Source organism: Tympanuchus pallidicinctus, unplaced genomic scaffold (genome assembly GCF_026119805.1).
Source record: "Tympanuchus pallidicinctus isolate F22 unplaced genomic scaffold, pur_lepc_1.0 scaffold3, whole genome shotgun sequence".
Taxonomy (NCBI): Eukaryota; Metazoa; Chordata; class Aves; order Galliformes; family Phasianidae; genus Tympanuchus; species Tympanuchus pallidicinctus.
In genome coordinates this window covers 12,539,505-12,564,842 of record NW_026294747.1, presented here as the reverse complement: position 1 = coordinate 12,564,842, position 25,338 = coordinate 12,539,505, and the positions used below count along the sequence as shown (strand labels likewise).

General features: G+C 48.7%; 1 protein-coding gene and 1 long non-coding RNA gene across 4 annotated transcripts; one reads left to right on the top strand and one right to left on the bottom strand.

The window, feature by feature from the left end:
• Positions 1 to 232: 232 nt before the first annotated feature.
• Positions 233 to 10,339, top strand: LOC128086231 (uncharacterized). 2 transcript variants are annotated; one of them, XR_008209297.1, is made up of 3 exons: positions 233 to 3,776; positions 9,088 to 9,229; positions 9,956 to 10,339. It is a non-coding gene; the product is annotated as an uncharacterized LOC128086231 (long non-coding RNA). The 2 variants fall into 2 exon arrangements; XR_008209296.1 differs by having other exon boundaries at positions 233 to 9,229.
• Positions 10,340 to 17,464: 7,125 nt separating this feature from the next.
• CDKN1C (cyclin dependent kinase inhibitor 1C) lies at positions 17,465 to 19,234 on the bottom strand. Of its 2 annotated transcripts, XM_052694582.1 has the most exons (3): positions 18,581 to 19,229; positions 18,352 to 18,478; positions 17,465 to 18,245 (listed from the first exon to the last, which is right to left on the bottom strand). In XM_052694582.1, exons 1-2 carry the CDS (start codon positions 19,047 to 19,049, stop codon positions 18,357 to 18,359), a joined length of 591 nt encoding a protein of 196 aa, XP_052550542.1. In that variant the 5' UTR covers positions 19,050 to 19,229; the 3' UTR covers positions 17,465 to 18,245; positions 18,352 to 18,356. The 2 variants fall into 2 exon arrangements, with proteins under 2 accessions (XP_052550542.1, XP_052550543.1); XM_052694583.1 differs by having other exon boundaries at positions 17,465 to 18,478; positions 18,581 to 19,234.
• Positions 19,235 to 25,338: the final 6,104 nt, after the last annotated feature.

Sequence of the window (25,338 nt, the reverse complement as noted above, 5' to 3'; positions counted from 1 at the left end):
TTTATTTATGAAGAGAGAAACACTGTCAATCTTGTAGGAAAAAAAAAAAAAAAAAAAAAAAAGAAAAAGAAAAAGAAAGCAAAGGGAAAAAGAATAAGAAAGAAAAGAAAGGAATAAGGGAAAAAAAAAAAAAAAAAGGAGTAGAAAAAGAGTAAAGAAAGTCAAAGAGTAAGTTCTCTTTTAGTCCTGCTGTGTGTTATGTCCTTATATTGAGTATTAATACATAAAGATTAATACATTAGATATAGATGTTACAAGAACTACCTGTGCTGCAAGCACCAGAAGCATGTAGGAAACAGTACGATTACATGCAGTTTGTGAGATGCTATCGTCTACAACTGCTGTTTCACCACTGCCTAATAATTTGTTAGACCTGATGATTGCCCAATCAGGCTATTAACTGAGCTGCCTATACGGAGGAGCCTAAATATAAAACGTGGTTCAGATTTTACTCCTTATGTGATGAGGCACTGGCACGGGCTGTCCAGAGAAGCTGTGGATGCACCATTCCTGGAGGTGTTCAAGGCTAGGTTGGATGGGGCCCTGGGCAGCCTGATCTGGTCTTGCAGTTGGCAACCCAGCCCATGGCAGGCATTAGAACTAGACAATCTTTGAGGTCCCTTCCAACCCAATCCACTCAATCCACACAATCTTTGGCTCTTATTCTGCATGCAAATTTTTGCTTCGAGTCCATGCTTTTTACTTGATTTCCCTAGAGATTTCCCTCTCAATTAATCCAAACATTTCCTCTCCTTCAGTTCCATCTGGATATGGGTTTGCCGGGCAGAAGGAGGTGCTCTTGTAGGAATCATCAGGCAAAAGCTGATGCAAGTGCATGCAAGGCCTGATCCCACTCAACCGGAGGCACCAAGCTTTTCTGCTGACTCTGGTGACACTGGCAGCACGCTCACGTGCTGTTTTGTCATGCCCACACCTCTGCCTCACCTCGCAGACGCCTGAGTCACCGCTCCTTGGTGCTGTGTGGGCCGTGATTAATATTTCCTTCCTGCACCCGTCATGCAGACTGCGATTTTCACTCTGGCTTTTTGTTTTCCTCCTTCCCCCCTTCCCTCTCCGTGCTGAGACGGAGAACAATTCCTGGAAAGGACGGCTTCTTTCCCCCACACTGCACAAACACCGCTCGCGCCGTCAGGGAGGAGAGAGGGGACGTTCGGCAACATATGGTCGGGAGGGTTTGGGGGTTTTCAGATGGTGAATGACCAACGAGGTTTCAAAGGGGTTTTATTTATAAATGATAGACTCCTGAGAGAGAAATAATGGCTGCTCTCCCAAGCATAAAAGAAGCAATTCACCTGACATAAAACCCGGGGACAAAATTAGCTAAATTAAAGCGAGAGATGGCAACTGTAGTAAGTTTTTTGTTGTTTTTTTTTTTTTTTTCTTTTCCTTCTGAATGGTGAATCATTTTAATTTTGTTTTCCCCTCCTTCCTTGGAAGGAAGAAAAAAAAAAAAAAGCAAAAGCAAAGTGGCTTGGATCTGAAAGAACAGATGGTGCCCTGCTCAGCCCTGCAACGAGCTCTGCAGCGCGCATTCCTTTACTCTGTCCTCTCAGATAACTGAGTTATACAGCACACGACCATCTGGTGTATGACACATCTTGTGTCCCCCAAACAATGCCCCGGCAAACCTCTTCAGGGGAGAGGTTAGTTTCTAGGGTAACAGCAGCATGTGCAGCTCCGCGCCTTATTGAGATTCAGGCCTCCTCACTTGTCCCCATTCTTCTCCTTCCTATTGTTGTCACTTGAGCTTTTGCTGCTTGGTTACTCAGAGACTGACAATATCCATGAGTATTTTGTCCCCAGCCCCAAAACCATTGTCTCCAAATTTTGTTTCATTATTTATGTTTTCAATATCCAATGGTTGGCTGAAGCATCTGCTGTAGAGTGATAAGGCAAGTGCCTATTTAGGAGGGCTGTGCTGCTGCCTGACAACAATGCTTTGAATTATTCAGGTTGTGGTTGGACAAGTCTTTGCAAAAGCCAGGATATCCATGAAGCACTGAGGTGACTTTATTTATTTGCCTGCTTCTTTTTTTTTTTTTAGGTGCTTGCATCCTTTAAGCTGGACAAAAAAAGACAGGCAATTTCTGGAGGAAGTAGGTCTGCTTGTTACAAGTCTCACGATTTTTCCTTGCTAGAAACAATTTGAAAAGAAAACGTTGGCTTTGCTTTTCTATTGGTTTTCTATGGGGTGGGTTGTTCCAAAGTGATGTTTTTTGAGCACTGATTATCTCTTATCAAAGTATAGCCAAAGTCTGGGCTATAACCCAAGCACAGGGACTGTGCATCATACTCTGAAATTCTGTTGTAGAACCGTAACTCGGATGGTTTCATCAGCAAGCAGAAGTAGTAGATGAATGTCTTCACCACCAACACTACGCATATGCCCACAGAATCCTTTACCCCGACACAGAACAGTCCTACCAGTGGTGTTAGTGTCCTCAAATAGTTGTAATTGACATAGATTGCCACAACATTCATTCTGTAACACAACATAGACCCACAACATTCATTCTATATCTGCATGGCATAGAACCTTCATTCAGAGGAGTTGAAAATATGTTTAGAAACCTACCACATCAAGCATGAAGTTTTACGAAGCATTAAAACCTAAAATTAAGAAAATACTGGTGGCCTTTAAGCACAAATGTGCTGAACTTCGAGCTCAACTGCTTCCATAAGTCAAGGTATAGATAACTTTTATAAGATACTGCATCCTGTCTCTCAGGTGAAGGTCAGGTATTATAAAACTACCAATAACAGTTACGAGAGATTCTGTATTCATGCATTAAATAACAGCAGCATACATACATTCAAGAAATGTGTAGCTTTGGCACTGAGGAACTTGGTTTAGTGGGCATGGTGGGGATGGTTGGACTTGATGGTCTTGGAGGTCTTTTCCAACCTTAATGATCCCATGATTCTATGACATCTATCTGAATATTGTGATACATTTGTTGTAGTGTCAAATCTGATTCATTATTTTTGCTCATTTATAACATTCTATGGATGATACTTCTGAACACTTACACTATTTATGTATATATATATACGTACACATATATATGTATATATTTGACCAAGAGGCAATTTTAAAAAAGATTTGCCTAAAATATTTCAGATCCACTATTAGGATAAGAAGAAATGAGGTGTATGGTTCTCTCAAATCAAAACCACCCTCAATACCTTGCTTGGTAGACCTTAGAGTTGGTGGCAGATCACTGTGAGCAGTAATGCCGAGCCAGAAGACTCGTTTAAAAATATTCTGTTTTTAAGAATGTTTTAAAATATGCTAATTAAGCTAAGGTTTGATTGGCAGCACGTTTTGCCCTCAGTCTGCTTGCTAAGTGTTCCCTTACAGGAGTGGTATATTCTTCCATATCAGGGGTTTCTCTGTCCAATCTAGCAAAGCAAAAGATTAAGGTTGCTCTCTCCATGAGTATATATGGGAATAAGTGCTGTTTCACCCTAAGAACAATGCTACCACAGGACAGGTACATATATCATCCATGAGTACATTTGTGAAGGTTTCTAAACACCAGAGAAGAGGAATTCTGCAATATCACCCTGGTGTGAATGTCACGTTGTCACCTGGTTCATTTGTGATTGCTTGCAAAGGCAGGGAACTGGTCTGTTTGACTCAAGACTTTCTGCTGCTCCTGCATTTCATGGGCTTTAAGAGCAGAAGAGCTCACCAGACATCTGGCTGGAGCTCTGCTCAGGCCACAGACCTCACCCAGTTCCTTTCTCCTGAGGTAAGCAACTTTATTTAAGCATTATCTTGAGCATTGTTCAGTCTTGGTGTAGTAACACAACAATCCATTCCTTGCCCTGAGGTTATTACAGCCTTAATTCCTCCACTATTAAAATGGACAACTATTCTTTCAGGGCATGAACTTGTTCACCAGTATCTTTGATTCTTATTTGGTTTTTCATCAGCAAATTGTAAATTCTTCTGGTGTAGGAAATGATCTTGCTATAACCTAGACTGCAATAAGCCTGGTCTGTGAGAGAAATACATGAACGAATCAAGAGAAGTTTTAGCTTTCAGTCATTCCTTCTATTCTGTACCTCCTTCTGATTCTTTACCTCAGTATCTTCAAAGCTTGTTCGAAAACAATTGATGTGCCTCCATGCCACACTGCAGCAGAATCATACATTGTACTGCAAGGAAGGCCCTGCTTTCTTCTTCATTTTAATGAGCACTGGCCAGGCTGGCATGATTCTTACCGCTTCCAGCCAAGTGAGAGCAAGTAGGAGAGGAGTTATAAGGCTAAGTGTGAGGGGTCTCAACAAAGCACAGTATTCTCCTATTTATAGGAAATATATCAGTGGCGTGGACCAATCAGCCAGCCCTGTGGAGTGCTGAGAAGTACATGAGTTTGGAGCAAGTCCTCTTCAATAAGTAGACAACTCCTTTGGCCATGAGGTTACAGAAGCTGAAGATCTCTGAGGGAAGAAGTAACATGTACCCTGGATAGCTTCTTCCCCATTTTATGGAGAGGAAGGTTATAGCACAGAGGACGAAGCTTAGCTCACTGACATGAAGAAGCAATGACTTTGCTAGATTTGTACCAAGATCTCCCTGCATGGCACAAGGTCCATGCTGGATTGCAGCACTATGCCTTTGTCCAGACCTCCAAGAGCCAAATTAAGCCAACCAGTCATTCACAGCATCTGTTCCTGCTGAAAGCACAGCAAATAGCTTCTCAGCAGAGATTTCTCTTTGGGAAGGATCACTGAGCAGCCAGAAAGACAAATTAAATTAGGAAGCACAAAGCAGAAGGCCATGAGTAGAAGGGAAAAGGATATACTGACATTCACGTGTGAATCAGATCACGCGCAAAGAAGTCAAGTGTGCTTGTTTTTTCAGAAATGTCTGAATATTTTTATACTTTAAGAAGAAAAAAACGATGGCACAGTCTGTTTAGAGGCAATGGGAAGGAAAAAGCAAAACAAAACAAGTGGGGCCATGAGACATGGTGCGATTTGCATCTAAATACGTTTTAGCTAGAAGAACATGTTCAGAGGAAAGCACAGCATTGCCAGTTCACGAGACTAACTTTCTGATATCTTTGTGGGAACCAAATGAATTGCAAAACATCTGCAAGGTCCAAAGTGTCAATTATGCCTTTATGTAGATGGAGGAAATGTCACATGATTGAGGCAGTCATTGGACATGGTCAATTGTATGTTTTTATCCTCTGCTTAGCCTTAAAGCCTCACTCAACAGTCCCCTCAGACAAAGGCACTGTCAGAGAGGGAGATGGATCAGTTGGCCACTCACAGGAGTCGCTTATCAGCACAGAAAGTGTCCCTGGCCTCGAACAACTCTGACATTCTCTTTGCATACCCTGCTTCAGTGGTGCAGCTACAAGTCCTCCTTGAGAGCCTGGCAGCGAAACGTAGCTAGGCAAACAACCCAACACAAAGCTCAGATTTGGAAAAGGAACCACGCAAACAAGCAGATTGCAGACACTTCTCTTAAACCATACCTGTGTTTCTCCGTCAGGTTTCTGCTCCAGCTCGCAAGTGACAAGTTTTTTTAAACATGCCAACTGCCCAGAAGCATCTCACAGGAACGTGTAAAATGAAGTCATGCATCATTCAGGGATCGCAGGAGCTGCCAAACAGAATGGTTTTGAAAGGCCCATATGCATAGCAGCCAATGCCAAATATCTTCACTTTAATGGCTCACGTGTTACAGTTTATACTGAGCACTTCAGCAAGTCCCAGCAATATTCTTTCTGGATTTGAAAACTTGCATTACTTCTCAAGGAAACTTTTAAACCCAGCAACATTTGTACTGAACAATTTGTGCGTGTTTTACTGCAGTCAACATTTGCAGCCAACAGCATCTCTACACTGTAAAACTGCACCGAAACACCACTGGCACTGCTTCCAGCTGGTGGGATGGTGCAGCTCCCTTCATATCAAGGGAGCTTGAATGGGGCTTGTGGTCATTAACATAGTTAATTGTCATGCTATTCCATCACCATGGATGCTCATCTAAAATCTGACACCCACGTAGCCCTGGCTGAACATATCTGGATCCATTAAGTGGGTGTCCACCAGATGAGATGCAACCTGGGTAAGGCAACGACCCACAAACAACAAAGCGCACAAAAGAAAGTCCAGGAAGCCCTCTGCAGAGCTCACAACCAACTTGTCACAGTGTCAACAGGCCCTGAATGCAACATGCCCAAAAAAACCAGCAGCTGATGTGGATGCACAGCCAAGGTAGGACACTCGCATCAACCAGGCCTCGTAGCAGTGGAGGGAGAAATGTGGGTTGCTGCCATAGGGCTGAGCACTCCAAGCAGGAGGCAAGCGAGCAGAATGCACAATGTGTCTGCAATTGCTTTGGGAAGCATGCAGCCAAAACTGTAATCTGTGCTACACACAAGAGATAAAATCTGTTCTGAATCGTGGAAGCCCTCACGTTGTTTTAATGAGATTTCTGTGTATTTATATGTACACACAACTGCTGTCCTCCCCCTGCCCGCTGCGTGCCTGCTCCCACTGCTGGCCTGCAAAGCATGTCCTGCCTTGGAAATAGAGTTTACACACGCACATGACTCCCAAAATTAACACGTTGCTCTGGTTGTGGCGTCACAACAGAGTAACCTATCCACCTAAACACAACAACAGCACAAGGGATGGGATTGCTCTGTGTGAGCTGCCTGGCATCCAAAACGAAGGTATGTATTTAAAGGCATCGGATAAGCCTACCCGTGCAGGTATTCCAGGAAAGGATGAAGTGTGTCTCACGATTCCAGGAACGGAAGGCAGTTTGTAAATCACGTGCACTGTGAGATAAACCCCAGACAGCCCTGCAGTGCGGCGTAGATTTGGATGGCTTACGTCAGGCGCGTTTTGTAGCAGAGCACGGGGCAGCCTCGTTCCAGCAGAACAGCACTTGAAGAGATGATTCCTGGAAAGTGCTTTCCATCTGAATTTTTGGGCAGTGGTTTCCTTGTGCCAGCAAAGCCTGTGTAAGTCAGGGCTCTGTGAAAGAGAACATTTAATACAGTGCAAAGCCCAGCAGCCGAGGAGAGATCGGGAAATCAGCAGATCTGGTGAATGAATCAGGCTCAGCCCACAAAAATCTCACTGCAGGAAAGCAGCCATTGCCAGGAGGGGTCAGGCTGTTGTTCTCCATCCACTGCCACTGAAGCAAACAGCAGCACATAGTTGAGTAGAAAAGAAACCTAACTGGAGCATAAGCCATTGGTTATAATGTCTTGATTCTGTGCTTGTTTTGTATGTTTGTAAGACCTGTCTGTATACAGAACTTAAAAGCATCCAGTCCTGTGGTCCATGAAGACATGAACTGTCTGTAATGAGCTTATCTAGAAGGCTGGGTCCCACTTATGAAATCTGTTACCTTTTACCAAGTATATGAGGGAACAGCAGACATTGGGACTATTCAGATGGCAGTTTCCTGATCCTCTGCACTTACTTCAAGGGTAATGGTGGCAATTCCAGCCTTATCCCACCTGAAAGGTCAGGATGGAAAGCTGCTGAATGCATGGTTGTAAACAGCTGTTTTCTCTTCATCTGCCTTGTGCATCCTCTGGAAGAGAACCACAGAATCATAGAATGGTTTGTGTTGGAAGGTTCCCTTAAAGGCCATCTGGTACAATTCCCTGCAATGAACAGGGATACCTACACTACATGGGTGCTCAGAGCCCCATCCTGTCTGATCTTGAACGTCTCCAGGGATGGGGCATCCACCACGTCTCTGGGCAGCCTGTTCCAAGGAACAGACATTTGCTGGTCACAGATAAAATAAAAAGGTGTTTTCTGTTGTCATCGTTGTCATGAGTATTCACCAAGATTGAGTATGTGCATGGTTCCCTACTCAACTGCTGCTAAAGTAATGAAAGTCTTGTACCTGAATTCGGGAGGAGTTCAGCTAGGCTTGGTGCTCTTCTGGTGGCAAATATTATAGGATTAATCCTAGAATCACAGAATCATTAAGGTTGGAAAATACCACTAAGATCACCAACTCTAACCCCAGCCCACTCCCACCATGCCCACCAACCACATCCCTCAGTGCCACATCTCCACAGTTCTTGAACATCTCCAAGTACAATGATTCCACCAGCTGCCTGGGCAGCCTGTGCCAGTGGATCACCAGTCTTTCTGAGAAGAGATTTTTCTTAATAGCCAACATGAACCTTCCCTGGCATAGGCTAAAGCCATGTGATTGACTTCAGCTCGCAGCCTGTGCCCTTGGAAGATTCAGAACTCTCACTGATGTGTCATGGCAGCAATCAAAGCAGGGCAGCAGTGAATAATGGTCCCCAGCTGTACTCCCTGACCCCCACCCTCACCACAGTGGGGGTGGGGTGGTATTGTTTTAAACTTTCTCTATTTCCCTATATGGAATTTACAAACCAGCTCATTGGCTTTTCTCAGAATTTCAGCTCCTTCTCCTTAGTTTAAACATTCCTCCCATCCCTTTCTTTTCCCCTCTTGCCAACTTGGTGTTCTGTATTTTTCATTATCTCCTTCTTTTACTAAATCCTTATCTTAAAAATAGTGCATTTGATTGTGTGCAATAGTAAATTTTGCTCCTGGAATAACTCTGCCACCTCGCTTTGGCCAAATTACATGTACATCAACTCCTACTAAACCCATCTAACACGACACTCGTGGTATTTAAAATCTGGCTAAAACCAAAATCTAAATGCTTTAATTTTACTACCACTTCCTGGCTTTTGTGGTGGGGAAAAGAAAAAAAAAAAAAAAAAAAAAAAAAAAAAAAGCATTATATTCATTTTAAAATCACTTCAGGTGTTTTCTTTGCTCATCAAAGAAAAACCATCAAGGTTATTCATTGTGTTCTCTTTGTTATCACTAGAGGTTTAAACATGCCATGTAAGTAATCCGTGGCCAATTAAAACACTCATTTCTGTTATAATTGCAGCAGTCAGGTTTGGAGGCGTTTGGGATGGGTGGAACAGGTGGGACAATGGCACAGGGTGAGATTTGTTGCTTTATTCTTGTATGAAATGAATACAGATGTGGCTAATTCCAATTCATGTTCTCCTTCTTCAGAGTCTGCCAGCAGCTGGGGCTCACTCAAGACACAAAATGGACAGTACTGACAGCAGGGACTGGTAGTGGCCAGGATGCAGGAGTGGGCATCAAGGAGAGCATGCCCCTTCCCAGCCAGTTCCTCCCATGTTACCTAACTCAGGTAAAGCTGTGAACTACACAAAGTCAGATATGGAAAGCACACTCACAAGGATATATACATAAATGTATAATATATCTCTGCACCACCACAATCAGATGTGCTTGCATATGTTTGAGCACTTCTACGCTGGGTATCATCCAACCAAACCTCTTTGTTTGGATAACTTCCCAGGCTTTGTTTCTCTTTACTGCAGAGGACACAGTGTAACCTCCACTCATACTCCCAAACATCTGGATGGTTGGGGCCCTGAGCAATCTGGTCTAATACCAGACCTGGAGGTTGGAGACCCACCTGTGGCAGGGGGCTGGAATTTGATGATCCTTGGGGTCCTTTCCAACCCAAGCCATTCTATGACTCTATAATGATTCTGGTTAACCCCCTCCTAAAGACCCCACTAGACAACAAGATGCAGGAACTCATCTTTGCCTTGGGAATGCCTTCAGAACACACAGCACCCTACCTAGGGCACAGTCTGTAGTACCTGGGAGCTCTTTCTTCACTCTGCTACGTTGTTTTTAATCCTATTCACACTTGACATGCCTTATGCCCATGGCTCCCAGATCCAGCTACCATAACAAGGTTTGAAGTTTTCTTGCTAAACAAGTCAGACACAGAGCTTGGTGCCCCCCTTGGCCAAGGGCCAAGTCCAATAACCACTGCAGTGCCTTTTCTGATGCTTCCCTCACTCCATAGTGCTTTCCACAAACCTAGGTTCTCCATTCTCAGGCATTCCTTTGCACTCCCTGGCCATGCCCTTCGCTCTTCTCTCCCTCAAGACTTGGCCTTCCATTGAAGGATCACAGCAAACCGCAGAACCTCAGCACAAGGCACAGTCTCAGCATCAGCTACAGGAGGAGCACGCACTCAACCCAAGGCACAGCCACAGCAAGGGCTGGGCACTGTGCTGCCCGTGGCGAAGAGTGCAGCATAGAAAGGACCCAGGAACGAGGGAGGCTAAAGTAGTACAGAGCCTTGCTTGGGTGTGTGGGGCCATCTGCCACCGCAGAAGTACAATGCCGGATTCTTGAAATGTAAAAATAGATCTCAAAAGCGACATGTTTTAATGAACTGAGCACAAAGGAACATGGGCGAAATAAACTGAAAACAGAAGCAAGGTTCAAGGAGCTGTTTGTTAAATGAGCACCCGGAGCCAGAATATGGTTTTGGTGCTGGAGAATGCAGGCGGGCTGCGTCCTGCGCGCGCCACGGCTCTTTGGGATGCGGGTGGGAGCGGGAGGGGTGAATGCAGCCCTTGTTTGTCCTCTCTTGAGGAATCTAATTATGTATCAATTGATTTCAAAGCCCGCAATAGCAACTCTCCGGCAAACACTCGCTCCCAGACATTGTCCCCGCTTTCGCCCGGTCGTAATTTATTCACCTCGGGTTTAAATGAGCACCTCGCACCGATCCCCCCCCCCCTCCCTCTCCTCGGGCGCTGAGCCTGGGGGAGGAGGGGCGGGGGCTCTGCCAAGTTTCAACCACCCCATACCCACGGGGGTTGCGGGCCGACCCTGGGGGGGCAGAGCCGTGCCCCCGCCCCTCGCGGCGGGCAGGGAGCCACGAGCCGGCTGTCATTCGGCCTTCTGCCCGGCTGCGCGCCGTCAAAGGGCCGCCCGCGGGCGGCAGAGCCTCGGAGCCGGCAGCAAACGCACTGGCGAGGCCGGGGGACTGCGCTCTGGTCGTGCCGCAACGGGGAGGGAGGCTGGCGGAACCAAACATACGCGTGTGTGCACTACATGCGCGCATAAAGTCGCGCAAACGCACGTTCAAACGGAAGCCCGGAGCTGCGCACATGCCCGCGGATGGGCGCAAATCAGCGCATGCATTTACGCCGTGCGCGCGTGCATGCACTTAAGCACCCACAAAGATGCGCGTACAGACGTGCACGGCCTGGAGGGGTCCCCTCGGGCTCATGCAGGGGGGGTTCGATGGGGCTGCCCCCACACAGAACCACGTCTTACTGAAAAGCCTGTCCTCCGACCGCCCCCGGCTTCAGTGCTCGTTTGCTCCGCGGAGAGGTGATTGGGGCAGGATGACGCGCACCCTCGCCCTCCCCCCCAACCCCCTTCCGTATCTGTTCCTTGGCCTTCACTCCGATTCGCCCAACCTTCCCCAGGGAAGAGTCATGGGGAAATTGAGGGGAGTCGCAAAGTTCTAAGGCTGAACGCTTTCCCTTTAGCTTTGAGCCGTAGCACCCATACCCAGAAGAGACGAGCGCTCAGTATCAGAGCGATACCTTCAAACGACCCTGTCCCCTCTGCAACTTAAAGAAACAGCATCTGGAAACCAGGCCGGGGCCGCCCGCCCCCGCTACGGCCGCCCCCCCGCCGCTATTAAGGACCCATTACGGCGAGGGAGGCAAGGAAGGGGCAGGTTTAAACGCTCTCCCCCCCTCCCCACCACCACCAAGCGTCAGACAATTTTGATGAGTGGGTTTTTGTCCGGATGGTTCGTAATGGTGCCTGTTTTGGGGTGTCCCGGGGGGTCCGGGAAGCTTTAATTCGCTCACAAAGGCTCATTTGCAGGTCAATGCCATGGCACACTCGCCTCTCCCCTTTGCCTAAATCTCCTTTTGTTCCCCCTCGCCTGCTCCTCATGCCAGATGGCCGCGGAAAATGCTAATTTTCTCTCTCTCTCTTCCCCCCCCCCCCCCCCCCTTTTTTTTTTTTTTTTTTTTTTTTGCATTTAATTGCGGCCCTTTGCAGATGGGGGCCGCGGAGTGTGTGCTTCATTCAAATGAGGTTTGCTTTTTGGTTTCCAGGCACGTTTCGAAAAGTCCGATGTGAGTCGGGCAGGGATTAGGTTGACAGGGAAGTGATCAGATTAAACCCGGCCCGAGCGCGGCCGCCTCCCTCCGGCCCTGCTCCTTCCCCGCCCTCCTCCCAGGAAAAAAAAAAAAAAAAAAAAAAGGAAAAAAAGGAAAAGCCGCCTTCTCTCTGAGAGATTTGGGATGAAATTTGCTTGAATTCAGGCAGGAAAATCCATCTTCTTGGAACAAAGGGAAAATGACTGCTACCTAAAAGGTTGTAGTGAGGTGTGGGTCAGTCTTTTCTTCCAGGTAACCAATGATACGATGAAAGGTATCAGCCTCAAACTGTGCCAGGTTCACGTGGGATATTAGGGAAAATCTCTTCTCGGAAAGAGCGTGAGGCATTGGAACAGGCTGCCCAGGGAGGTGGTGGAGTCATCGTCCCTGCAGGTGTTCAGGAAGCCATGGAGATAGGATACCAAGGGATGTGGTTGGTGGGCACGGTTGGACTGGATGTTCTTAGTGGTCTTTTCCAATCTGAATGATTCTACGATCTTTCTATCCCATTGGTTGGGATGGAAAAGACCCTCAGCCCATCACTGAACCATCCTCATGGTCCAATTTCTTAATCTCCAGCCTGCACACAAGTGGCAAAGTCACTGGAATCACTACCAATCAGTTGGTTCTCAATCCCAGAATCATTTAAGTAGGAAAAGAACATCCAGATCATCTAGTCCAACCATCAACCCCATGCCCACCAAGCTGTGTTCAATCACTAACCATATTTCATTTTTTTTTTCCTATGGCTTCTTTCCATAAAGCAGACTGCTTTAGTTGCTGACTTTGGAGCAAGTTAGCCAGCAGCTAGGCCTAAATTACCTCTGGTTATCTGTAACCAGGTGTGGTGTGTGCTGGGAGTTGTGGGCACCTGGGGCTGCTTGTGATAAGGGGTAGCTGCTAGATTGGTTGTCTGCATGCATTCTGCGCCTCTGAGTTTTGAATGATGTCTATTGTGACTTTTTTCCTAGTGCTTAAAGAAATGCCTAATATATATATCATCGTATATATATAGAGAGAGAGAGATTTCTTGACCTTTAAGAGGGGAACTTCAGGCTTGGAACATCAGCTTTGGGCTTGGGGTGAGGAGCTCAGCACTGCCTTTGCCTACCAGGTAGGAGCTGAAATTGTATGTATGTGTTTATTTTCTTGTTTCTGTGCCTGCAAGGGACCAAACTGATCTTTGGAAGTGAACAATTGCACTATGCTGGATTTTAGCATGTGACAACTCATGAATGTGTGAAAAAATAAAAGCAAATCAGGGTAGATGAAGAATTAATCCTGGTATATCTTAGAGTTTCAGCAATTATTCTCTCCTTATTATTTTATTTTCTAGTTTTTCAGTTGAGGTTGGGGAGGGGCAGGCCCCATCTTTCTGCCTTTCTGCTCAAGTTAGATTTGTTTCTCTAAGAATTCAAGAACATTTATTTGCTTAAAGGCTTGCCAGTGAAAAGGCCCCAGGTCTAATCCCCTTTCTGCTACACACCAGTGCAACTTAGGGAACCCTTTGCCTATTGACTTCTTCATGTGGAAACCGATCCACTGAAAGCAAAAAGGAACCGTTTCTTGTAGGGGGGGGAGAAAACCTCTAAAATTCCATTCTGAAGAAGTCCTCATCCTTGGCCCGTGCAGTAGCAATAGAAGCAAAGGCTTTTTGATCCTCACATTTGTAAACTTGTAGACATAATAATGCCATTTCTCCAGTGTTAGCAGGTGTCCTGTCTGGAAGCTGCTGCCTCAGCCTCCAGCAGAGCTGGGAATTAGAAAATTGTCTGTCTTTCCTGAACCGTGAAGCGCTGCTCTTAAATAAAGGCCAGGTCAGATGTTAAAGGGACATTCTTGTCTTCTGAAGCCGAAATAATCTACAGTCGCATCGAGAAATGAAGGCATCCTCCTCCAAAAATGGTCAACCTCTTTCTCTCCCTTTATATTCCATAGGGTCACGGCAAGCTCCATGTGTGCAGATGGATTGTGTGTCTCCCCAGCCCATAGCAAAGCAAGTGTATGGCTGTGCTTTGGGGCAGTATAGTGACTGGGGCAGGCTGTGCTCTTCTTTGTGCCCTCTGCTGTCCTTCCTCTGTCTCTCATAGAACAATGAATACAGATCACACTCCAAATATACATTTTCTATTTTCTCTGTGCTCATTAATAGATCTTAGACAATGTGCTCTCTGAGTTCTGTTAAGCAAACTGAATGTGTTTTAAGATGGCCAGACTGTGGACACAGCTGAGGTTTTACAACAGGTGTGGAATGCCAGGCAGAGAAGCCTGGTTGCAAGCATTCAGTCTTTGCACCAAACATAGATGTTCCTTCTGGGAGCACATGTGATGTTGAGTGTGCAGGACAGAGAGATGGGTTTGGCCTAAAATCGGCATTAAGAGTGGAGAACCATTGTGTTTCCTCAAACCAGAGAGAGCTGAACCTCAGAGCTGTCACCTGGAACGTTGGGATCCGGTGCTGGGGGCCAGAATCTGGCATTTTAGTACAGTACGTGCAGGATGGGGGGAGACTGTCCCAATCCCTTACCTGGATGGAGGTGGGGGAAAAATGATGGGGCAAGGTGAGAAACCTCATCAGATCTCCCTTTGTGATTTCCTAGCCTGCAAAACCATTGTTGGGTTTCTTTTCTAGGTGACACCAAGAATTGCTCCAACATGGTGGAGCATGGCTGGTCTCTGGCTGTGGTGTTTGGTGCTGCAGGAGGATGGGGTGGGACAGCAAGGCCGCAGCCAGGAAGGGAAGTGGGGATGGTGAGGGAGAGGGAAACCCTTGGCTCTGCCCCCTTGTGTCTGCACATGATGATAAAATCTTTTAATTAAATGATTGCACTGAGTGCACAGGGTGAACGGCACTCGCCTAATGAGCAGTTGCTCAGTTTTGCTTTTTCTCTCTGTTCAATGGACGGTGCTGGGTCCTATTAACCGTGCACTGTTCAAACCCTGCCCAACAGCGTCGTGGGTTTCCCCGTGGGGTTGGTGTGGTGCAGCTCCTGGTGGTATCGTGGTGCCTTCCAAGCATGAATGGATTGATGTATAAATGCTGACTGCTATTATTTCTGTTTGAAGATGGGGCGGGGGCAGCAAGGGAGGGTGTTTATGGGGGGGATTATTACATAATCTGTAATTCCTCCCCATTGCACTCCCTTTGCCAGGATCTACCCAGCAAGTCCAGTTCTCTGTGAGTGAATTGGGTGTTCAATTTTATTTTCATACCAAAACATAGGAAATCTCTCTTAACATCAGACTGCTTTCCTCATCCTGTTACCTACACCTCCCGCTCATTAGGGACAAATATTTGCTCAAGAAGTGGCAAGCTGCTTTTTTGTTTCTTCCAAGTGATAATAGAACAAGTTTTGGCCAAAAAGAAAAGTTGTGGCCAGGCAGGAGAATGATTCCTAGCGCCAACCATATGCTGCATTCATCATGCTGAAGTGCCTTAATTACTGGTGGATGTTGCCGTGCTTGCAAAGATAGCGCAAAGCTTTTGGCCAAAGTTGTTTGCTGATAATTGCATTTCCGGGGGGGGGGGAAAAATCCTGAAAACCTTTCTGCTGCTGAGTTTTCCTTTGGGCATCCCACACGGGTGTGCATCAAGAGATGCTTGTGGGATGTGAGTGCCCAGAATCTTGCAGAGTTAGAGCTCTGTCTTGGGGAAACTCCATTGCAACGCTGGCCTCAGCCTGGGGTTGGTGTCCTGCTTTCAGCTGGGACAGAGCTGACTTTCACCGTAGTGTCTGCCATAACGCAGCTGTAAGAAGTGGGGAGCGAGCTCCTATAGATGCCAAGTACTGTGCATCGTTTCCAAAAGCCGTTCCTATCCTGAAATCCAAAATGGGATTTGGGATTCCTGCTAAGGGGTGAGCGGGGCAGCAGTAACAAGCAGCAGTCTCCCTCTCCTCCTTTATCATTCTGATGATAAAGGACACTTTAAAGGCTCTCTGACAATGAATGAGTCCCGGTTAAATATTTCGGGAACTTCTTTACATGGTTTCCTCTGATGCGTGCACTGCTGAGACATCTGTCTTCGGTACTAATAAAGTAGTCTAGATTTAAAATGAACTTCATTGGATCGCTTTGAAACTATAGGCACATATGGTTCATAATTAGCTGGATATCTCTTATAGTTAAATGATTTTTTCCCTTCTCTTTCTCTCTCTCTCTGTCGCCCATTCGCATCAATAATAGAAGCAAACAAAGTTCCAATTGTTCCCTGTTGCGGGACATTATGTGCCTGAATAAATGGATGTTGGCTGTGTCTACATGGATTTGCCATATGGCTACAAAGGCTTGAAGAATAGGGGCAGTGTGCTTTGTGCCGAAGGCGGGCTGGGTGGAGCGGGCTGCAGGGCGGCCGCACACCTTCCCCGTGCCCGGCAGCTGGAGCCCCCGCCATGCTCCGAGCCCACCTCCACAGCCCAGGGATTTGGGAGCCGGGCACGGGGATTTCTTGGTGCGGAAAGTCCTATTATGAGCGGGGGGCTGGGACAATGGACGTCCCAAAGGCACCTGCTTGCATGAAAGCCAGAGAAAAGCCCATAAATCCTGGAGGATCCAGCTGCCTCACTCCGGGCATTGTTGGCTTTCAGAAGGAAAGGGAAAAAGCTATTTTTCTTTTTCAAAGGGGGGGGAGAGAGGGGGGGCGGAATCGTGTTTAGGCGACGGCCGCTGACGCGGGCGCGTAAAATAATCCCGTTCTGATTAAGCGATCAAGGAGCTGGAGGTAATCAATGTTACTTTTACAGCCGGGAGCGTTCCGCGGCCGTGACGTGGGGGGGCAGCGGCGAGCGCTGCGGGGACAGCCGGGGCGGGAACAACCCGGCTTCGGCCCCCCGGCTCCGCCCGCGGCATCGGGGCGCCGCGGCCCGGAGCCGACTCAGCTGCGACCGGGGCTGCCCCAGCCCGGGTGCGTGCCCCCACCCCATTCATGTTGGCTGGGGGCTGCTTTTTTCTTGCCTATTCTGGCTTGGAGTGGTTGGGGGATGGAGTGGGGGTGGGGTTGGAATCGGTGCTGGACTCGGATAGGAGAGGTGGGGAAGGGCTTTTGCCCAAAGTGATGGGGAAAGAGGCGTGCACGCGGAAGGGTCCCCCGAGAGCACAGCCTGCCCTCGCTCCCTCCTTAATGTGGGGCTCCCCCAAGGCCCAGCCTGGGCCACGGCTCTGCGGGAAGAGGGAATCGAGGTGCAGAAAGGCAAAACTCAGTGTTCTCAGACAAGTGTGTTCCCCGCCTCGTGTCGTCATGGCCAGCACCACTCTCACTTGTTTGTGAGGGAAAAAGTCCTTTTCCCCTTCCAACTAACAGCCTCTACACCCCCACCCCGCTTTGCAGCCACGCTGTTCTCCCAACAGCTTGGTCACAGTGCATGAGGCACTAGAAGATGCAACCACCCCCTCCCCCCCAAATCCCACAGCTACCAGCACAGCACACAGCATTGCAGGGGGTCCTGGGACGTTTTTATTATTGGAGGTTGTGGCATTACTGGCACTGGCAGCGGAACAGACAGGCTCAGGAACTATAGGAACTTGTCTTCAAGTAAAGGGTATAAACTGCTGGGTTCATTACTACATCATGTGAAGGCCAAAAAAAAAAAAACAAAAAACAAACAAACAAAAAAAAACCCCAAACAAAATTCGACTATAAAAATAAATTTACATTTTGTAAATAACAAAAGCAAATATAGTGCCTTTTGGCTTAACGAAACCAAACAAAGAAAAAAAAGACGACTATTGGATGTCAACCAGTTATCCACGTTTCTGACATAAATAGAAAATATAAGTTAGTATAACTCTTAAAAAAAAAAAAAGTTTTGTACAAATATACACTTGCTTCTTTCTTCTTTCTCCTTTTTTTCTTAGGCTTTTTTTTTTTTTTTTTTTTAACTGAGAGATCAGCAGAGATTAAACATTTCCATATAAATGACTTTTTTTTTTTCCTCCCCTCCTTTAAAGCTTTACACTTCTGGCCAGTGTACTCACATTAGGCATAATACATTTCTGTACACAACGTCACACATTGCACACTCGTACGTTAACACTGCTCCGTGCGCAGCCGCTCCCGGCGGGCGGGCGCTGCGGCTGCGGCTCCGTCCCCGCTCCGGCGGCGCTGCGGGTCCCGGGCCGGGCGCGGTGCGGGGGGGTCCCGGCTGCCCGCAACTCCGGGGCACGGCGCCTGCGGGCTGCGCGCCTCTCCCGTGGGTGCCGTAGTGCAAAATGCTGAAGGGATAAAGAGGAGGAGGGGAGTTAGAAGCGAGGGGAGAGAGACGTGGTTAAGGCTGCGTCCGCTCCTCCCCCTCCCTTTGGCTTCCCCGGAGCTCCTCACCTGGCTCAGCGGAGCCGCTTGCGGGGGGTGTGCTCAGCCGGCACGGCGGCGGGGGGCTGCGGACAGCCCGCGGGGCGCTCGGCCGCCGCTTTGGGCTCGGCCGGCCTTTTCCTCCTGGCGAAGAAATCTGGAGGAGAGGGAAGGAGGGAGGGGGCCGTCAGCAGCCGCAGAGAGAGCCCCGCGGTGCCGCCACCCCTTCCCCCATCGCCCAGCCTCCCTACGCACGCACCTGTGATACGGGTCGTGGGGCCGCTCCGTCGGGGCCGTAGCGCACGTCGGCGGGGCGCGGCGCGGTTCTCCCGGCTCAGACGCGCCCCCGGCCCCCCCGGAGCTTTGGCGGCGGCGATATTGGCGATGGACGGCGGGGCCGGGGGGGCACGGCGTAGGGGAACGCGGTGCCGGCCCACCTGCAGCGTCTCCCGGTAGAATGCGGGCACGGTGCCGCCCTCCACCTCCTCCCAGCGCAGGCGGCCGGGCCCGGGCAGCGGCGTGTCGGTGTGGAAGTTGTAGTCCCAGCGACGCTGGTCGTCCTCGCCCATCTCCCGCAGGCGGCTCCGCAGCTCCCGGCCCAGCTCCTCGTGGTCCACCGGCCCGAATAAGCTCCTGCAGACCGCGCTGCGGCCGGGCACGGGCAGCGCTCGCAGGGCCGCCAAGCGCTCCGGAGCCGCCGCCGCACCCGAAAGGTGCACGTCGGACATCGCCGCGGGGTGGGTGGGTGCGTGGCCGCCCGCCCCCGCCGCTCCCCTCGCCGCCCGTCCCGTCTCGTCCAGTCCTGTGCCAAGCGCGCTCCGGCCCTGCCTCCGCCTCTGAGCCCCTTCCCCCGGCTCCCGGCTTTTAAACCCCGCTCCCCGCGAGGGCGAGCAAAACAACCATTAGCATAATAGTATTTCCCCGCCGCCGGCCCGCCGCGATTGGCGGGTCCCCCCCCGCCGGCCCCCGGCCCCCAGCGGCAGCCCTCCTGCCCGCGCCCTCCATTGGCTGCGCCGGGCAGCGCCGCGCCGCCGCCGGCCGCATTGGCCCGGCTCGGCCCCGCCGCGGCCCGGGGGGCGGCCCCGGCGCTGGCCCGGCCCCGGGGGGGCGGCACGGAGCTCCCCTCCCGCCGCGTCCCCGCGCCTTTGTCTGCCCGCGGCCGCTGCTCCCTCCCGTCTCCTCCTTTCCTCTCCTCTCGGGGCTGCTCTGGGCCCCTCCCTCTCGCCTTTCCTCTAGAGGTGTGCACGTTTGGGGCGTCCTCACAGTCAGTTTTTATCCTTTCTTTCTCTCTCTCTCTTTTTTTCCTGTTCTTTTTTTTCCCCTGAGGAGACGTTGCTCAGCATCCACAGGCGCGGGAGGAGGACTCGGGGTCGGTTCTGGCTCCGTAGTTTGGTTGCCCTGCCGCAAAACAAAGCGGGATGCTCGCAGAGTTCAAAACAAGCTGAGGGCAGCCTTTAAAAATAGCACTTCTCGGCTGCATGGAATTAATAAGCTGCAGCCTCGCTGAGCAGAACTACATGGAAACCGCAGCATTTTCCTCTCCTAACTTTTAAGCCCGCATAAATGCTTCCCTGACAGAACTCAAGGCCAGGCTGGATGGGGCTTGGAGCAACCTGGTCTAGAGGGAAGTGTCTCTGCCTATAGCAGGGGGTTGGAACCAGATGGTCTTGAGGGTCCCTTCCAACCCAATCCACTTTATGATTCCATGGTCATCTGCACATGAGCTCATCTCACCATTATGCTGCCCTCCTGTTTGAGCAGCCCTTGTCTTGGAGTGGGGTAGGGAGTGCCTTTTTAAGATACTCATCTGGATGGATGTGTGTCCATCAGCAGGGAGGTGTTCCAATGGAGATCTTTTGGAACCCCACGGCGGGAGGGGTGTTGGCAGCACCCAGATCAATGGCCCATGCAACCTTATCAAGAGCTGGTGCCACGAGAAGTCCTCGTGCAGCAAACCAAGTGAGAGAGCAAGTAGGACAAAGAGTTGCAAAGGTGTGCGTGATCACAGGCAGTTTGCAGCTTTGCATTTGTACCAGTGGCAGTTTTGCACGGTACTTTGGAGTTCTGAACTCCAAGCTGTACCACCAGCCCACGACCTTTCGAGTTATTGCAGCCTGGGTACATTCAGAACTGTAATAAAAAAAAATGAAGGTGGATGCCAGCCACGCCTCGAGGGTGCAAAATCAAGGTTTAAAAACGCAACAATAACAAAACTCCTTTCTTGAAGATGCTCGCAACCCGTGCCCGGGGCTGGCCCCGATGTGCGGGGCGATGGTGCCCTCTAATGTCGGCCGGGCCGGGCGGTGCCGGGCTGCGGGACGTACCGCCTCGTACCCCGCTGTGATGCACCGGGTGTCCTGCTGCTGCAGGGGAAGGGGAAATGATTTCGAACTAACAGAGGGGAAGTTTAGAGGAGATCTAAGTACGATGTTTTTTTACGATGAGGGCAGTGAGGCACTGGCAGTGGTTGCCCAGAGGGGTGGACGCTTTTTCCCTGGAGACGTTCAGGGTCAGGCTGGATGGGGCTCTGAGCACCTGATCTAGTGCAGGTGTCCCTGCTCACTGCTGGGGAGTTGGACCAGATGGCCTTTAAGGGCCCCTTCCAACACAAGCAGTTCTCTGATGATGATTCTTTAATTCTGTGAGAATAAGAGAGTGAGCTTTAGGTGAGCAGGGCCAGGAGGGCTGGGTGCAAGAGGATGCACTCATAATGGGCTCTCAGTGAAGCTTGATCTCATGAATTAAAGACATTTTCATCCTGATGCTGGCAGATATCCTCCTGCTCTCCAGTGAGCAGCTTTACCAGCATGAGCAGTACAGTTCTCTCAGGCATGTCATGCAATAGCATGTTCTGCGGGGAGTCCCACAGTTTGTTTCAAGCCAAAGAGAGGATTGTGTCACAGAAGTAATGGTGTTTGTTCTGGAGAGAGCATAAACAAGCGCTGATTATTTATCAATAAGCACGTGCCTCACACAGCAAAGTACATACACATAGTTTCACATGATAGCATTTTGCACTGACACAGTACAACTTCTGAAGAATGCTGTAAGCAATGGGTTTTGAAAGAGCGCTTTTGAAAGAGTGCTTTAAAGCCCCTGGAAATTAGGGCTCATTTCTTTTTGTCTGCAGCAAATTCATTCTGAGGGCAGGTGCGCAGGGAGCAGCAAAGGTTCTCCAAAGCCTTCCTGTGGTTTGAACCAAAAAGTAGCAGGGAAACCCTCCCTCTTGTAAGTAAAACCAGGACTGTGAGCATGTAGAAGTGCTGATACAGTGATGTGCTGTTGTCGGGCCACCTCAGTCAATGTCACTGCCTCTGAGCTGCTGATAAATTCGTCCCCGCTTTGCTATGGCTATCCCTCCTCCTCCATTCCACCTCATCCCTGTATGGGCAGTGACCACATGCCACATGAAGTCGTTCCAAAGCTGCACAGCTGGCACATGGGGCAGCCATTCCCTTCTCTTTACATCCCAAGGAGAAACCAACCTGGGAACGGGGCAGGGTATGCATATCTTCCCTGCCTGCAAGCAGGTGGGGTTTGTCTGGGAGCATCACACAGACCTCTGTGTAGGGGACCAGGGTGGAATGGGTGAGGCCTTACTGACGTGTGCCTTGCAGCTCTCTGATTGCCTTACAAAGAAACCTACATTAGCAGGAACATTAAATACACATCCACGTTTTGTTTTGTGCCGAGTACAGCTTAGCTGGACAGCCAACCAGCAGAGGGACTGCAGTTACATTGTGTTACAGTGGTCTCTCAAACGTCTGAAAGTTATAAACCGGGCGATTGTCTGATTCTGACACAGGAAAACATTTTGGTAGATGCAGGAGGCTCGAGACCAGCTGAAAGCATCTCAGGCTCCCATTGTTTGCAGAATGTAATGTTTGCAGAGGAAATCTGCAGCATTCCTGCAACAAACCACAACAAGAGGCTTCATACAGCCCAAATCATTTACGATTCTCATATAAATTATAACGGCTTAAATGTTATTTAGATGATAAACAGCTTCTGCATTCCAGACATCGCTGTGATTCCAGGAGGTGGCTGTATGATATGGGCTGAATGACACATTGCACATTGAAAGCTGACCGAGAGGCTTTCTTTGTCTGTGTGTGCATCCATTTTTTTGTCACATCTTGCATATTCTTTGGATATAAACATTTGGGCTTCCTACGTATTTTGCTCTCTACAGTGACCCAAAAGGAGGCTGTGGCAAGGATTGTCCTCTTCTCGTGGGTCACAACAATAGGATGAGAGGTGATGGCCTTAGGTTGAACCAGGGGAGGTTCAGGTTGGATATTAGGAAAAATCTGTTGTCAGAAAAAGTGGTGATGCATTAAGAACAGGCTGCCCTGGGAGGTGGTGGGGTCACCGTCCCTGGATGTGTTCCAGAAAAGGGTGGATGTGGTAGTTGGGGGCACGCTCTGTAGCGGTCAAAGGCATGGGTTGATGGTTGGACTGGATGGACTTATTGATCTTTCCAACTGTCATGGTTTTGTGATGGTTCTGTGATATTTCTAAGACACACAGTATGTGCATCTTGGAAGCCAGAACTTCAGATGCTGTCCAGCAGCAAGTCTGGGGACAAGCATCCCTTGCCCGAAGGGGCAGAGCCATCTGGAGGTCCTGGAGACGTCTGGGTAGGTAGAGGAGGCTGTGATCATTGCAGCCACACGTGACAAGATGAGGAGCGACCTCAGCAAGGTGTCATTTAAAGCAGGCACCATCCTGTCCCAGCAGGACACTGCCAGAGCTGATGTGATGGGATGAGTGCAAAGAGCCGTGTGTTCTCTGCCTATGTGGTCATGTTATTCTTGGTGTGACTCCTGAAGTCAGGCCACAGCATTTTTCCAAAACTCGTTCACAATTGACACAGTCTCTACCCCATCTGCATATGTGTTGATGTCAGACTCCAGCATTCAGAAATGTTCTCTTTTGGTTTGATTTATCCAGAGAGGAGAAGCTGCCCTGTGGTTAAGCAGCAGCACTGGAGGCCAAAGGATGACCAAATCTGATTCCAGTCTCTTCCACAGACTTCCTTCGTGATTTCGAGCCGTCGCACCCTGCTGGCTGTCGGAGCCCCAGCTGTGAGCCAAGGAGGATCCACTTCTTTTCCCTCATCTGAGTCTGGAGCTCTTGTTTTGCTTGCAGGGCACCAGACAGGGTCTCAGTATTAGATGGAGCTTTGGGGCTCTGCCATTAAAAAGTCAATTAGAACCAGCCCTATTTCAGATAAAGTGTGATTTGCAGTTTAATATGCTAAGTAACAAAGACTTTACCAAAATAATGAACAATGGTCTTTTTCCATTTCACAAAACAATTCGCCAGGCAGAATAAGCACACCCGCATTTTTATAAAAACAAATTACAAATAATTGCTTTTTGCAATTTAATACACATGTAGAAAGAGCCAAAAGAGTCCTGCAGCCACTGGGAATCTGATTTCATTGCCGATTTGGACCATTTCTGTAGTTCTTATGAAAATCCCCAAAGACTGTGCTATTTTGCTATTTTGTAAACTAAAGAAGGCTCTTTTTTTTCTTTTTTTCTTTTCTTTTCTTTTTTCTTTTTTTTTTTTTTTTTTTGCTGGCCTTGTGGATTCTTTTTCCATTCATTAGCAAGCTGCTTTTTTTTTTTTTTTTTTCTTTGTGAACACAATTAGACAAAAGAATAAATCAGTCGACAACTGTGGGACATAATTCTGGCCATACCAGGGCTGTATGTGCTCTCATTTGCTCAACAGTGCAAATCTTTCAGCGCAGCACAAGTCAGAGCCTTCCACTCAGGTTGGAAAGGGAATGATGCCTTGTGTGAGCAACATGAGCCCATACAGTGCTTTGGGTTCCCATTATCAGAGTGTTTCTCCACCAGGAGCATCCCAATCTCCTTCCTGGAGAGGCCTGAAGGCCTTTGGGAATACTTCAGGAGGTTGCTTCCCTTTCCCCTACCACACTTCTGAGCTTCAGAAGCATCACCAGGAGGATGGTTCCCTGGGGGTTGTCTCCCAAAGGGATCTTCTATTGTTCTGGAGCAGAATCTGAATGATCTCACTGCTTTTTTTCATAGCTGGAGGGACCACCAACTCACTTTGACAAAGGATTTGATTCCTGAGAGCTGCCCTTTGTTGCTGGCCAGCACTTCTGTCCCTTTTAAAGGCCCTTCTGAGATTGTAAATCCTGTTCTGACAGGTGGATCCCACCCAGAGCTCTTGGCATTGCTGCAGGTCACATTAACCTTCCTCTGTCAAAAAAAGTCAGGAGAAGGGAAGGATCTAGGATGGATTTCCTCACGGTTTATCCTTTCTCAACCAACATTTCCAACTGCTGCAGTTGCCGTGGGTGGGTTTCCCCTCCCCAAGTGCTTTCAGCTGGCCAGGCTTCCCATTTCCAGTGATTTAAGAAAGATTTCTTCCCGAGTAACATAAACACTAAGTCTTTGCAAATTTCTTTTGTAAAGTTGTTCTCGGGTTTCCCCATCTATTTTTCCAGAGATTACCAGATAAATAGGCCTCAGGAAAGATATACCAGGGAGGGCAACTGTAAATACGCCAAAAATGTTGAGAATAATTGTCAAGGCTTAATGCATAGCTAATGGCCTAATCTGCAGTATAATCACAAGGCATTCACACTCATCTCCTTGCTTGCTTTCAACACAGTCTCCCTGGGATATGCATCTGTTTAAAGTTTATTTATCGTACCCAAGAAAATTCATCTTCTATTCATAATGTGTTCTCCCCTGCTTTAAAAATCAGTCCCTCTTATTTCCATGTGACTCGTCAGTGACGTGATGACCCAGAGCAGACCCCTTAGAACAAAATGCAGCACCAGTGTGGACAACCCATTGGGAATGATGTGTTAGCACTGCAGATTAGCCGAGTCATGGCTGGATTGGGCTCCTGGGCAGGATGAGGCTGTCTGTGGAGGGAAAGGGTGGCTGATGGAGAGCAGAACGTATGCAAGTCATTGCCTCCCTGGAATCCCTTTCCAGTTGCTGCAGAGACAAATTTACCAGTCAAAAT

Bases quoted from the DNA above. Each gene is read 5' to 3' on its own strand.
- CDKN1C (XM_052694583.1), bottom strand. From the start codon at position 19,049: ATGTCCGACGTGCACCTTTCGGGTGCGGCGGCGGCTCCGGAGCGCTTG. The intron at 18,479-18,580 runs GTGCGTGCGTAG...CCTCTCCTCCAG, and splicing joins CCCCACGACCCGTATCACAG to ATTTCTTCGCCAGGAGGAAA.